The sequence below is a fragment of the Myotis myotis genome, unplaced genomic scaffold (assembly GCF_014108235.1).
Source record: "Myotis myotis isolate mMyoMyo1 unplaced genomic scaffold, mMyoMyo1.p scaffold_m19_p_3, whole genome shotgun sequence".
In the NCBI taxonomy this organism is placed as follows: domain Eukaryota; kingdom Metazoa; phylum Chordata; class Mammalia; order Chiroptera; family Vespertilionidae; genus Myotis; species Myotis myotis.
Window position 1 is genome coordinate 193,973,189 of NW_023416335.1, and position 14,336 is coordinate 193,987,524.

The 14,336-nt window shown below is 48.4% G+C and overlaps 1 protein-coding gene across 1 annotated transcript; it reads right to left on the minus strand.

The window, feature by feature from the left end:
• Nucleotides 1-1,627: 1,627 nt before the first annotated feature.
• On the minus strand, nucleotides 1,628-4,464 carry KCNA5 (potassium voltage-gated channel subfamily A member 5). Its single transcript, XM_036296478.1, has one exon. The coding sequence runs from the start codon at nucleotides 4,217-4,219 to the stop codon at nucleotides 2,408-2,410; it is 1,812 nt and encodes a 603-aa protein (XP_036152371.1). The 5' UTR covers nucleotides 4,220-4,464; the 3' UTR covers nucleotides 1,628-2,407.
• Between the last annotated feature and the right edge of the window lie 9,872 nt (nucleotides 4,465-14,336).

Below are 14,336 nucleotides of genomic sequence, written 5' to 3' on the forward strand. Positions count from 1 at the left end.
ATTCCAGTCAAGGGCATGTAACTTGGTTGCGGGCACATCCCCAGTGGGGGGTGTGCAGGTGGCAGTTGGTCAATGTTTCTCTCTCATCAATGTTTCTAACTCTCTATCCCTCTCCCTTCCTCTCTGTAAAAAATTAATAAAATATATTTTTAAAATAATAATAATAAAAATAAAAATCAATGGAAAAATATCCTCAGGTGAGGATTAACAAAACAAAACAAAAAGATGCAGACTGTCAGGCACCTGGACACGTCTAAGTCCTGGGCACCACTGTCTTTGTTGCTTAAGCCTAAAGGAACTGTACTTCAGATCCACAGTGGTAACTTCTCTGTTGCCTCAAAGGGAGGGTTGAGCCTGGGACTCAGTGGCCCAGTCCCAATCACGAGGTGTGTGCTAAACGCCACACGTTAGATTTAAAAGCCATAGAGGGCTTGGAGGTGAGACGCTGTGGAGTTGAGCTATGGCAAGATGCCCTGCTTTTAGGCAGATTGTAAATTATAAATAAGTAAAGCGTCTCTGTTTTTCTTCCTTTGCCCCGGCATGTGGTGAAAAACAACAGAGCCCTGCCTGCAGTCCTGTTTCCTCCTCAGATTGGCTGCTCAGTCACAGGCACTGGCTTTATTATCGTGTCCGCATCTTACTTAAACCCACAGTTCCCAGACATCAATTTAGCGGATCCTCCCTCACCCCGCGGAGACCCGGATGCACCCTCACAACTAGCCATAGGCTCACTATGGTTGTGGGGGAGGTGTGACTGTGGACCACCAGCCTCCCTGGTGACCATGTGAGACAACCAGGCTTTGGATAACTCAGCAGAACAAGCAGCAGCAGGAATTCAGAGCCCCCACGGGAATAGCTAATCCCAGAGAGAAATTTTAGCCAGTGTTATACCTGCTGTGATGTTTTTCCACAAGCATCCAGTGAAAAGGAAGCAAAGAAATTCGTTCTGGGTTTAGGGAATACTCCAGACATGGGAGAAACCAGCCTTTACTGAAGACAAGCAAATCCTCCCACTTGGCCTCTGGCTGCCTCCATCCATCAAAGGGCAGTGCATTCTCCTCTGTCCATCAGGGTTGGCAGGGAGAGTATAGCAGGTGCTGCTTCCCTTCCTCCCTCCTTCCCTCCCTCCCTCTCTTTCGCCCTCCCTCCCTCCCTCTGTGACCTTCACTCCAGGGCCTCATTTGTGAACGGGCTTCATGTCTGAGAATTGGGCCTGTTTCCCAGGGCTGCTGAGAACCATGGTAAGGACGGCTTAAAACCTGCAGACAAAGGAGAGTTCAGAATCCAGCAGCGAGACACCACAGCAGGTGTGGGGGGAGATGCGGAGGGAGGTCCTGGTCACCCTCTGCCTTTAGCTCCATCCCACTCCATGCTGATGGCTGGGTCTCATACCAACATGTTACAGGGGGTCCGTGCCATCGAAGGCCTGACACAAACAGAATTTACTCTTCTATGAGTAAATATGTTGATGATCAAATCATTAGGATTCCCAGTTTTCTTCCCCATCAAGGTGGCATTTGCTCTGACTCCAAAACCAAAAACAGTGACAGGCTTTTTTTAATTATTAAAAAAAAAAAAAAAAAAAAAAAAAAAAAGCATCAGCTGTAGAAAACTAATACTTGCCTCAACGAAGTAACATTTTATTTCCTGGGGTAAAAACAAAGAGAATGAATTGTCAGAAGTCTTCCTCCAACATCATTAACATGCTTTTCGAAGGAAGTTATAAGAATTGTTTAAGGCGCACAAAAAAAGTCAGACTTGCCTTTCTTCCAGAACATTCCCTGCCCTAGATGCACAGCACCGATACCACATCCCAGAAAAGAGACAGGCTTACAGACACAGGAACCAGACCTTGTACCCAGGGTCTCTGACTCTATGTTTCACAGAAAAACATCACAGTAACTCTCTCTTCCACAAAGACAACATATGTCCAGAAAAATATATCCAAAATATCTTCATCTGAACTACAGTACAAAAACCCACTCGCCAGCCATAAAAATATTTCCCCCTATACACAAATACAATCATATGTAAAGCAAATGTGGAACACATGGATGGGGGGGAGGGGAAAGGTTATAAAATCCCTTGGGATCTGGGCTATTTAAAGTCATTTTTGTTTGGGTTATTCCTCTGCTGGGTATAGGAAACTGGCTACAAATACATCCATCTCATGGCGCTCACCATTTTAACAGCTCTTGCGTCATGGAATGTGGTACTTTTTAAAAATAGGCGACCCTTGGTGTCATGGAAAGAAGAGGAAAAGCGGGGGGATCCAGGGAAAGAGGGAGGGAGGGCAGGAGCCAAAGGAACAGGGGCAGACTTGGGTAATGGGGTGGGTTTGAAATACTCTGTGGTATAATGTAGATGCCCAGACTCGGGAGGCTTCAGCTGTCCCACCAGAACCCCCTTACAAATCTGTCTCCCGGCTGGTGTCCAGGCAGAGGGCATACAGGGACCTCCGCAAGTCCACATTGCTCTTGGCCTTGAGGTTACACTTCTCTAGAGGGCAGCTGCCCCCTCGGGCCCCCTCCGCATTCTCCAGGGACCCCTTGCAGAAGGACCCCTTGTTCCAGCTGGCCTTCCTCTGGCCTCTGCCGCCCAACCCTGTCCCCTGGCTCTGGCTGCCCTGCTCCTCCTTCAGGGCGGCCAGCTCCTCGTGGCGGTCCGACTCCCGGTGGTCCGTCTCCCGGTGGTAGAAGTAGTTGAAGTTGGAGACAATGACGGGCACCGGCAGGGCGATGGTGAGGACCCCGGCGATGGCGCACAGTGAGCCCACGATCTTGCCCCCCACGGTGACTGGCCGCATGTCCCCGTAGCCCACCGTGGTCATGGTGACGACCGCCCACCAGAAGGCATCGGGGATGCTGGAGAAGTGGGTGTGCTGGTTGTCCGCCTCTGCGAAGTAGACGGCGCTGGAGAAGAGGATGACTCCGATGAAGAGGAAGAAGATGAGCAGGCCCAGCTCCCGCATGGAGGCCTGCAGGGTCTTGCCCAGGATCTGCAGCCCCTTGGAGTGGCGGGAGAGCTTGAAGATGCGGAACACGCGGACCAGGCGAATCACTCTGAGGATGGCCAGGGACATGGCCTGCTGCCCGTTCTGGCCGCCCCCCGGCTGTGGCTCCGCCAGCTCGGTGCCCAAGGTGATGAAGTAGGGGAAGATGGCCACCACGTCGATGACATTCATGATGTTCCGACAGAAGTCGGCCTTGCTGGGGCAGGCCAGGAACCGCACCAGCAGCTCGAAGGTGAACCAGATGACGCACGTGGTCTCGACAATGAAGAAGGGGTCGGCCAGGGTCCTGGGCAGGAGAGGCGCCACCGTGGGGCCAGAGGAGGGCGCCCCGGCCCCGCTGCCATTGGCCCCCCGCGCCGGCCCCGAAGGAGGGTGGGGCGCCGGGGGGTGGCGGAGCAGCTCCCGCTCATCCCTGAACTCGGGCAAGGTCTCCAGGCAGAAGGTGATGATAGAGATGAGGATGACCAAGACCGAGACGATGGCGACGGCCCGCGCGGACCCCGAGCTCTCTGGATATTCAAAGATAAGCCACACCTGGCGCTGGAACTGGTTGCGGGGCAGGGGTTTCTCCTCTTCTTTAATGAAGCCCTCGTCCTCCCGGAAGCGCTCCATGGCCTCGTCCCCCAGCTGGTAGAAGCGAATTTCGTCGGCGAACACGTCCAAGGAGACGTTGACCGGCCTGCGCAGCCGGCCTCCCGACTGGTAATAGTAAAGGATGCCGTCGAAGCTGGGCCGGTTGCGGTCGAAGAAGTACTCGTTGCGCAGGGGGTCGAAGTAGCGCAGGCGCCTGGCGGGGTCCCCCAGGAGGGTGTTGGGGAACTGCGCCAGGGTGCCCAGCTGGGTCTCGAAGCGCAGCCCCGAGATGTTGATGAGGACGCGCTGGTGGTGAAGGGCCGCCGCGCTCGGCACCGGATCCTCCGACGCGCCCTGGGCGGGGTCGCCTTCTCCCTCCTCGTCCCCCGTCGGAACCTGTCCAGGCTGCGGCTGCTCCGGGGGCAGCCTTGGCCAAGGCCGCCCTCCCGGCTCCGCGCTCCCGGGCGCGCCGCATCCCTTGGGCGCCGGCCCTTTGGGTCCATCGCAGAGCGCAGCTGTCGAGGGGCACTGGAGCTCCCCCGCTGCGGCTTGGCCACAGCCCACCCGGTCCTCACCTCCTCCTCTGACGGTCATGGCCCCGCCGTTCTCCAGGGGCACCAGGGAGATCTCCATGGGCCTGGGGCCCGGGGCATGCTGCGCCCCTGGATCCGCTCCCGCGCCCCACTCACACCCCGCGAGAGCCTGGCATCCGGCTCCTCTCCCGCCGTCGGCTGGCGCACAGTGGAGCGGGCTGGGGTTGCTGGCGCGATCCCCTCGCTAGGTCCTGACGTCAAGAAGCCGCTGCCCAGCGCTCTGCCTTTCTCTGGGTTCTGGCAGCCCGTTACCAAGCAGCCAAAAACCTCCTTCCAGCAGATGCAACCTTCACCCGCCCCTCCCGGCTGCACGGCGGCGCCCGGCCTCCCCTAGGCGCGCTTCCCCGCCTCCTCCCTTGCCCTCCCCTCCTCTTTCTCCGCCTCCCCTCCTGGGTACCCAGACGGCTAGCGTCTCTCCGGAGGGCGCAGCGGGGCCCTAAGCAGGGGAGGGAGGAGGGCTGAGAAGGTCGCAGCAGGGCGAGGGAGGGAGGTTGGGAGGGAGCGGGGAGGATGGAGGAACAGGTTGTGCCTAGAGCGCTGAAACTCCCAGGGCAACCAGATGAGAATAGCTCGGAATTTCAGTTCACCTGGGAGCCCGCTGAACACAGAGTGGACTGAGGGGGAATGAGTTGTCATGGGTTGAAGGGATAAATCTTTGGCCGCGTCGGAGTAAGAAAGAGGCAACAGTTCTTTTCACATTTCTGCCTTGAAGGAATAATGGTTCTCTCTTCTTTGGGAAACATGTCACACTGGAAGGGGCGTGGCGGAGCTATGGGCCTTGAAAGATGAGATAGATAGATGATAGATGATTGATAGATAGATAGATGATTGATAGGTAGGTAGACAAATTTCCAAACCAATGGAGAAGCATGTCTCTTCCCAACTCCTAACAAACCCACCAAGAGGTAATAGGCTACAACCTTGCAGCGACCCCTGCCCATGCCCGGGGAAAGCCCTCATTCCCAGTCCAGGTAGCAGTGGTCAGCAGTGCAGTATGCCAAGGCTGCGAGTTTGATCCCTGGTCAGGGCACATACAAAAAGCAACCCATGAATGAATAGATAAGTGGAACAGCAAATCGATGCCCCCCGCACCCTTCAAATCAATAAATAACATTTTTAAAAACACCTTAACAGGAAAGGGGAGGAGGGATGAAGAAATCCTGGTGAGAGCTGTTGCTGCCTGGTGAAGGGAGCTAGCCACTGTGTGGAGGTCCGTGTAGGGACAGTGTACATGAGAGAACCAGACACATTGTGGAAGTCCCCAGGGCTGAGGAACTCCCAGCAGTAGAATAATAACCAGCACATACTTTGCTCTTATGATGCACCAGGCCCAGCAACCTGTTTTGTAAGAACTAATCTTATCCTTATTTTATAGATGAGGAAACTGAAACACAGTGAGACTGACTAGCTTGCCAAGGTCATACAGGTAGAAAGTGGCAATGCTGGGATTCAAACTTAAGCAAACATCGATGGGTCTCTTGCTCCCTCCACTCCACTCTACAGAAATGTGTAATCCCCTTTCCAGATGCAAGCACTCTCTCCCCACAACATGGGATGCCTGAGGGCTTAAGTTCCCTCCTGCAGGAGGCAAGGGATGGCTAAGATAACAGCTAAGTCCTTCTGGGTTACCGCACTGGGCTATCTGCCCCTGCCCCAGCTCCCTCAGGGTTTCAGTGGGCATCTATAGCCAAGGGAGATATCTTTCAGGCAATTCTGACAGTTCCAGATGTTTGTTGGTTTTAAGTTACCATTGTTGTAATGTACCCCGCGAATCACAGAAGGACACCTCAAGAAGTCGAATTAAAGAGTCACATTTATTGCAATCCGGGACTATGAGGGGTCATCCCCAAATCTCATAGCAATAAGATGATGGCAAAACCAGACTTATATAGGCAAAAATCACAAAGGTATTGATTACATCCCAGGGTTTGGAATGTGGCACCTGGCTCCCAAAAAGATTACAGATGCAGAATTAAGCATGTTAATTACAGTTTCGGGTCTCCGGATCACTGAGTTGATAGAAACACATTATCTAGAGCCCTCGGGTCTCCCGACCACTGAGTTGTCAGGACAATTTAGAGTAATTGTGCTGTCCTGGTCTCGGGACCACTGAGGCAGCTGGAACGCACCACCTGTGGCCACTAAAACAATTTAGGGTAATTGTGCTGTCCTGTTTCCAGGTACAGTAGAATGTGCTCTCTAAGACCAGTATGATAACGATCAATGAATAGTCATTCAATCGATAATGCATTCAATCGAATGGGATGACTTATACCATTTAGAAAATCAAAGTAACCTGTCCATTGTTAAACAAAGCAAACAGGTACCATACTTCACCATAAATTCACTGTATTTTTTAATGTCTGATTAGTTTTGTTCCTATAAGTTGTTTGGGGTTTATGTGTGTGGATGTTACAGTCTCTTATCTGCCATCTGCACAGACAGGATGTTTTGGAAACTTGGTACCAGGTGCACAAGTGTTAGTTGAAATAGCAGGGGGTGCACATACCAGGCCCATGTCTGGGTTGGAGAAGTGTATGTGCATGTGGCTTTTTGAAGTGTATGTGAGAGTGGACGTGATTTCAGCAGATGGAAATGTTTTCATTGTGTGTGACTTGTGCATGTGATTGGCTGTCCTTGCAGATGTGCATGAGTGAGGAAGGGGTATGGAAGTGAAAATCAGTATGTGGAGGCATCGCTGGTTGACCGAAGGGCCTTGTACTCCCCTCCCCAGACCTCTGCCATTTTGCTCTGTCTGCTCTGGGTTTTTATTTTCTCTGGCTCTGAGGTTGCCAGTCAGGATCAAGTCTGCCCTTGGGGATCCTGGGGCTTACTGAACTGGCAAAGGGTGCTCTCAGACCCCTGGCCTCGCTTCTTGTTTACTGACTCATGCATCTTGTAAATACAGGGACACCACATTGGTTCACAGGGCTCTTCCTGGGCTCCCGAAGGAAAAATGTTCTCTGGACCTTGTCTTCCAGGGGGAGACTATTTCCTGAAGAATCAGCACAACATAAACAATCCTGGAAAAGCACATAGGCCAGGCTTCCTTTAATGTGGTTATTACTTAAATTTGCTTTCCATACATTTTTTGCTTTCGTAGATTTCCTGCAAAATTGCCTCCAGATGTCACATGTGGCAGCCATGGGTGTATACTGCTAGGGTCTCCCTTAAACAAAGAACTTACTTTTTATTTTCAAGGAGTACTGTTAGCTGACAGCCTCAGCTGGTAGTGTTAGGGGCAGAAATAGAATATTGGGGAATAGCTGTTAATTATAAGAAATACTAGAGGCCCGGTGCACGAAATTCATGCACTCAGGGGGTCCCTCAGCCCAGCCTGTGCCCTCTCACATTCAGGAGCTCTCCGGAAATGTCCAACTGACAGCTTAGGCCCGCTCCCTGTGCTCGCCAACTGTAAGCCCGGCTTCTGGCTGAGCGGCACTCCCCCTGTGGGACCGCACTGACCACCAGGAGGTAGCTCCTACATTGAGTGTCTGCCCCCTAGTGGTCAGTGCACATCATAGCAACCAGTCATTCTGCCATTCTGTCGATTTACATATTAGCCTTTTATTATATAGGATTTATCGTTCTCTGTTAACAGTGATTGTTTTGTTCTGATTAAAGAAAGCACATTCTAACCAGGCTGAGAGTTTCACACCCCTGGGACCTGGGAGTCAACCTTGGAATGTGGTCCATTCTCAACCAAGAACTGACTATTATCATGGAAAGATTAACAACCTTATTGCCCAAACAATGGAGCCCCCCCCCCACCCCCGCCAGCCCACAATGCCTGTAATCTGTAACTGTCACACCCATTCTTATTCCTTTTGCCTACCTCCCCATGTAAACTGATTTATGGGGGGTGCAGAGTGGATTTTCATGGATGACCTGCTGCTCTCCCATGCTGCTGGCATTATTGGAATAAATGCTCATATAAGATTCAACCCTGTCTCTGTTTACTTGGGTCAAGTAGTGACAGGCAACCCAGACCCACAGGGTTACAAGGATGGGCCATTTCTGCCCAGTGCAGACTCGGCTGTTTTCCCAGTCCCTTTTCTATCACTTTGGTAAACCAGCTATTTCAGATCACCCCCATCACCCTGAATCTCCTCTCCATCACAAAAGGAAAGTGAAGAAAACCATCTTAGCATTTCCTCTACAAGGGAAGCTGTCACCCCCACACTGGAGAGACTTGTTCTTCCCCACTTCCCCATAATTCCTCAGTCAGCATCTTTGTAAGCAAACATGGAGGTGTTGGGAGTCAGAGGAGAGGGCTTGGGACTTCTTAGGCTGGACCGGGGAGAGACAATAGAAGGCAGCATAGATAAAATTCACCAAAATGCCTTTAAACAATTTTTTAAAATATATTTTTATTGATTTCAGAGAAGAAGGGAGAGGGAAAGAGAGATAGAAACATCATTGATGAGAGAGAATCATTGACTGCCTGCCTCCTGCATGCCCCCCACTGAAGATCTCGCCTGCAACCCAGGCATGTGCCCTTGACTGGAATCGAACCCGGGCCCCCTCAGTCCGCAGGCGGACGCTCTACCCACTGAACCAAATCAGCTAGGGCTAAACAATTATTTAAAAAATGGTAGGCTGGGTCTTACTGCTCAGTGTTACAAAGTGTAGATTCTGTGGTGCATTACTATTAAATAAGATATGGCAAGGCTATGTTGTCAAGCAATAATTGGATCGAGTATTATTAATCAGCAAAAGGGTAAAGCCCTCTCTCACCTAATCCTGTCCCCCAGATGCACTCCATATAGATTTGTAGTAAAAAACATTTTAATGAGGGGAGCAGCTGTCCTTCCTCTCCCTGCCCTGCCCTCTCACTTGCCCCTCAAGCAACACCTTGGGAAGGAAGCCCTGGAAATGACCTTCCTTTCCTGTTTGATGGAAGCGTCAAAGGTGAAGTAAAGCAAAACACATGAACAAAACAAATGTGTTTGTGGGGTGTGGGGAGAGAAGATGTGTTTACTGTGCTGAGAGATGGAAGCTGGAGAAAAAGGCTGGGGGTTAGAGGAGAGGGAGAGATTACGCTTAAATTGACCCAGATCTGACAGAGGCCTCAGGCGGACTGTTCTGATGTCCTGTTTAGAGGGATTAAGATGAGAGGTCATTCACAAATCAAGACTCACATCTGGAGCTTGGCTTTTCCCCTCCCTCCCTCCTGTCCTCTTTCCCCCTCTCGATATAATCCAGGAATAAATTCATTAATGGATCCAGTGCATTTCAGAGACCAAACATAGAAAGGAAAATGAAATATACAGGGTCCCCGAGGGCTTGCCTCCCTTTCCGCCTCCGTTGACGAGCTGCTGGGTTATAGACGCATTGTGACTATTTTTCTGTCTCTCTTTTGCTCAAGTCCATCCTTTCTTCCCTAAACACATCTCATGATGCTATTCACTTGCATAAGATGAAAACTTTCTAACTTTGAACCAAGAGCTTCATTTGTTGTTAGGGTTGGAGATATTTGAATTGGTTGTTGTTTTTTTACTTTCTCAACAACAGCTGCAGCTTTTATTTTCCAACTCTCTGCTTAGGTACCTAAATCAAGGGAAGCAGTAATTGAGTATTTTAGATTCAATTTCCAGCTAGATTTTTGCCCACCCTGCATAAATACATATATATGAATTTAGGTTATATATCAAGATCTATGGAAAAAAGTATTTTTAAAGTGCTAAGCAAATGTAAGATTGTTCTATTATTATATAAGAAGCATCCCTGCTAAGTCTGGAAAAACCTGTGGTCACTACACAACCCATGCAGGCCAGGAAGGGGTCTGGGTCAGATTAGTTCCATTCCAGCCACACAGGCATTTTAATGCTTCCAGGTCTGGAGACAGAGTTTTCTTGCTCCCAGGAGTTGGCATCTCAAGAGTCAGATTCTCAAACTTTGGTTAAGGGGTCAGAGGTAATTGACCCTTGGGCCCCAGGTGGGATTTTAATTCTCATGATTTCTAGAGCCCTTTAGCCTCCCCAGGTGGGGCACATTTGGTCGCCGAAGGAATGTCAAGCCAGAGGTATCAACATCCAATCTCAGGACATCCTGGTCAGATCAGCTTTCCAGCCCTCCCTGCTTGCTGCCCAGTGTTTGTGTGGTCTTACACTGCTCTGGAACTAGGCATCTCCTTCCTCTTCCCCCTCTCCCTTTCCACTTCTCTCCCAGACTTTTCCATCAAGCCACACTGCTATTACCTTCAGGTAATGAAATCTGTCGAAGGCTCAACTCTATCTGTGCTAAGCCCAATTGCCCAAAGATGGAATAACCACATGGTGCTTGCCCAGGAGACAGGCTTGTTTTTTTAAAATATGTTTTGTTACATATGTAATACCTTAATCAATAAATAAAATAAAATATGTTTTGTTCTTTTTATTGATTTCAGAGAGAGGAAGGGAGAGGGAGAGAGATAGAAACATCAATGATTAGAGAGAATCGTTGATGGGCTGCCTCCTGCATGCCCCCTACTGGGGATCAATCCCACACCCAAGCATGTGCCCTGACCAGGAATCCAACTGTGACCTCCTGGTTCACAGATCGATGCTCAACCACAGGCTGGGCCACACTGTGATTCTTTAAAAACATCCCTTCTCTACTCAAAAGCAGACCCTCAAATATTTGTTGAATCAATGAATGAAATGTTAACAGTGCTTGTTACTGGGCCAAGGAACTAGCGTTTATTTTTGTTTCTACCTTTAGATTACCCGGACACAGATATTGCTGAGAAAGGAGGTGATATTGGTAAAGTGAAACATCAATGATACAAAAGAGGGAGCTACACAAAGATATTACTATTCCAGTCAGAAGGAACAGCAAGTGCAAAGGCCCCAAGGCAAGAATAAACATGGAATGTCAATCAAAACCACGATGAGCTACCACTCACATCTGTTAGAATGACTATTAACAACAAGACAAGAACTAACAAAACTAACAAGTTGGAGAGGATGTGGAGAAAAAGGAACCCTCAGACACTGCTGGTGAGAATACACTACTGGTGGGAATGTAAGTTGGTACAGCCACTATTGGAAAACAGTACGGAGATTCTTCAAAAAACAATTAAGAATAGAGCTACCGTATGGCCCAGCAATCCCTCGTCTGGGCACCTACCCAAACAACAACAACAACAACAACAACAACAACAAAACAAACAAAAAACCCCCTTGAAAACACTATTTATAAAGGTACTCCTTCCCTGGCTGCCGGCACCAGCTTCCCTCTGGCACCTGGGACTCGGGCTTCCCTCGCAGCCATGGCTTCATCTGGAAGGTCGTCCAGAAGGATGTCTGGTATAATTAGCATATTGTGCTTTTATTATTATAGATATGTACCCCTATGTTCTCTGCAGCATTATTCACAATAGCCAAGACATGGAAACAACCTAAGTGTCCTTCAACCAATGATTGGATGAAGATGTGGTACATAAATACAATGGAATACTACTCAGCCATAAAAGATGATGAAATATTATTTGCAACAATATGGATGGATCTTTAGAGTACTAAGCTAAGTGAAATAAGTCAGACAGTAAAGAACAAGAACCATATAAAGTCATTGACATGTGGGATATAAAACATCAACAAACAAACAAATAAATAAAACAAACTCATAGACGCAGAAAACAGTATGGTAGTTACCAGAAGGGGTGAGGGAAGGATGAAGAGGGTAAAGGGGATCAAATATATGGTGAGGGAAGGATACTAGACTTTGGGTGGTAAGCACACAATGCAATATATAGATGATGTATTATAAACTTATATACCTAAAACTTATATAATGTTATTAACCAATGTTACCCCAATACATTCAATTTTTATTTTTTTTATTGATTTCAGAGAGGAAGGGAGAAGGGAGAGAGGAGAGAGAGAGATAGATAGAAACATCAATGATGAGAGAAACTCATTGATGATCGGCTCTGTCCTGCACTCCCCACACTGGGGATCGAGCCCAAAGCCTGGGCGTGTGCCCTGACGAGGAATTGAACTGTGACCTCCTGGTTCATAGGTCAATGCTCAACCACTGAGCCATGCTGGCTGGGCAATACACTCAATTTTTAAAAAGAATAAAGAAAGCGTTGGTATGACTGACACATGGTAGATGTTAGAGGGAAAAATAAGAAAGATGATGTTGGAGAGGTAGATGGGCATGTTATGAACACAAGCAGGGATTCCTGCAGACTCTAGTTCGTGGACTCTTTTCTATGAAGTGGTTTTCTTGGCCAGGGCACTATCCTATATATGATGAAGCAGAAGGCATTCTAAGTCCATGAATGTTGGTATTGGCTAAGTTATGATAGGCAAGGAAAGCAGATCCAAATTCAGAACAACATCCATTTCCATGAAAAAAAATCAAGCTTTGCCCCAATGAAATGAACTTGCCACCATGGGGCTGCTGGCCTTAGGTGTGTTTTACATTGCATTCACCCATAAGCCAATGCTGAGACAAGACTTACTTGTGGGGTGTATTATTAATACACTTGTGGGGTATATTTCTTGACCAGAAAGACCAGAAATGCTTAAGAGATGACCCTGTAAGCACCTGGCTGCTTTGTTCTTAATCTCTGTGGGTTCTAGGCCCGATCTTCAAAGTTCATTGGCAAAGCCCTTCCCAAAACCTTCACAGCAATTTTCAATGTTGCTCTTTTCAAGTCTCTGACATATAGCCAGTGACTGGTGACAGAGCCAGACTCAGGTCATGTTTCCTTCCAGTCAAAATACATGATAAAAGGCATTGCTTGAAAGCCTGCCTGATTCCTGCTGAAATCCTGCCCTCTGCTGTCCTTCAAAACAGCTGCTGATAGCGGGTGTGGTACATAATAGGAGACTTCCAGCTGGTAGTGCATCTTGTACAACATCTATAAACCAGGCTTGACTTTTATTATTCTCAGTTAATTGGCCAACAACTCTCCGCCAGGGCGAAGGGACAGACTGGCCAGGACAAGGTGTGGAAATAGTGTCGTCAAAAGCACAGAGTGGGAAGAAATCTGCTCACACAAACTAAGTGCCTTATGGCCTGCTCTGGCCCCATCTATGAGGTGATGGAGTGTTACTGGACATGGTCCACTTTATGAGTAGGTGGGTTAGATAGCACCTGAGTCCCATGGTCTCCAACACACTAGTAGCAAATCGAAGCTGCTTCTGAAAAGGAAAGTAGCCAGGGGTTCATGGCCTTGCTACCCAATCCTGTGTGCTTCCACGATTTTCTAGAGAGACTTGTTTCTGATTTCACTAAGTCTCCCAGGTATTTTGAGAGGGCTGAGGAGCAGACCTGCTTAGATGGCAGCCTGGGCCTCCTACAGAGACTGCTTTGCACTGACAGCTTCTCAGGTCACCTAGAAAATAAATCTATAAAACACCCGTGTGCCATATGCTGTCTACCACAAGGTGCTGTGCTTTTCTGAGTTGTAGAAGGGGCAAGATGTAGCAATGAGTCCTTACCACTGGAGGGGCTATCACCACATGTACTAGACCACTGAATCCCTGGGGATATTACTAAGCAGTCAAGTGCCTGTACCTCTGTGAAATTCAGAGTTCATCCTTTGAATACATGAATCTACCATGGCATTCATGTATCTGGTATTTCCAATACAGTGTGTTAATGTGATATCATATGGTTTGGTGATGCATTAAATGTCCTCATGTAGCACACAGCTGGATTTGACATCTGTGGGACAGGTTTATAAAGCTGTTTCTGTCCCTGCCAGGTAAAAGCAAACTGCTAGGGGACTCTGCTAACTAAAATGGATAAAAATGCAGTGGTTAGACCAATAGTTACATATCAAATGTAACTAAGGCTGTTAACTAAGTTAACCTTGGTTAACTAAGGCTGTTCTAAGATGCTCCAATAGAGACCATTTCAGGAACAGCAGCTGTAATTCGGATCACCTCAAGATTAAGTTTTAATGCAGAGTCCACTGTCATTTCCAAGAATCATCAAACTTTCTCACTGGTCAAATGACTCACTTGGGGATATGACAGGTTACCACATTTGTATCTTTCTACCCTCTGATGGTTGTACAACTTCTATAATTACTCGCAAAGACATACTGCTTTTTTACTTAGTATTTTGGAGGAACACAATGCTCCAATGTCTTCCCCTTCGTCCTTCCACCACAGAGCACTTACTCCTTAGGACAGGGAGCCAATGGAGAGATTCTG

What these genes read in the sequence shown, in the direction of transcription:
- KCNA5 (XM_036296478.1), bottom strand. Translation starts at nt 4,219, where the DNA reads ATGGAGATCTCCCTGGTGCCCCTGGAGAACGGCGGGGCCATGACCGTC.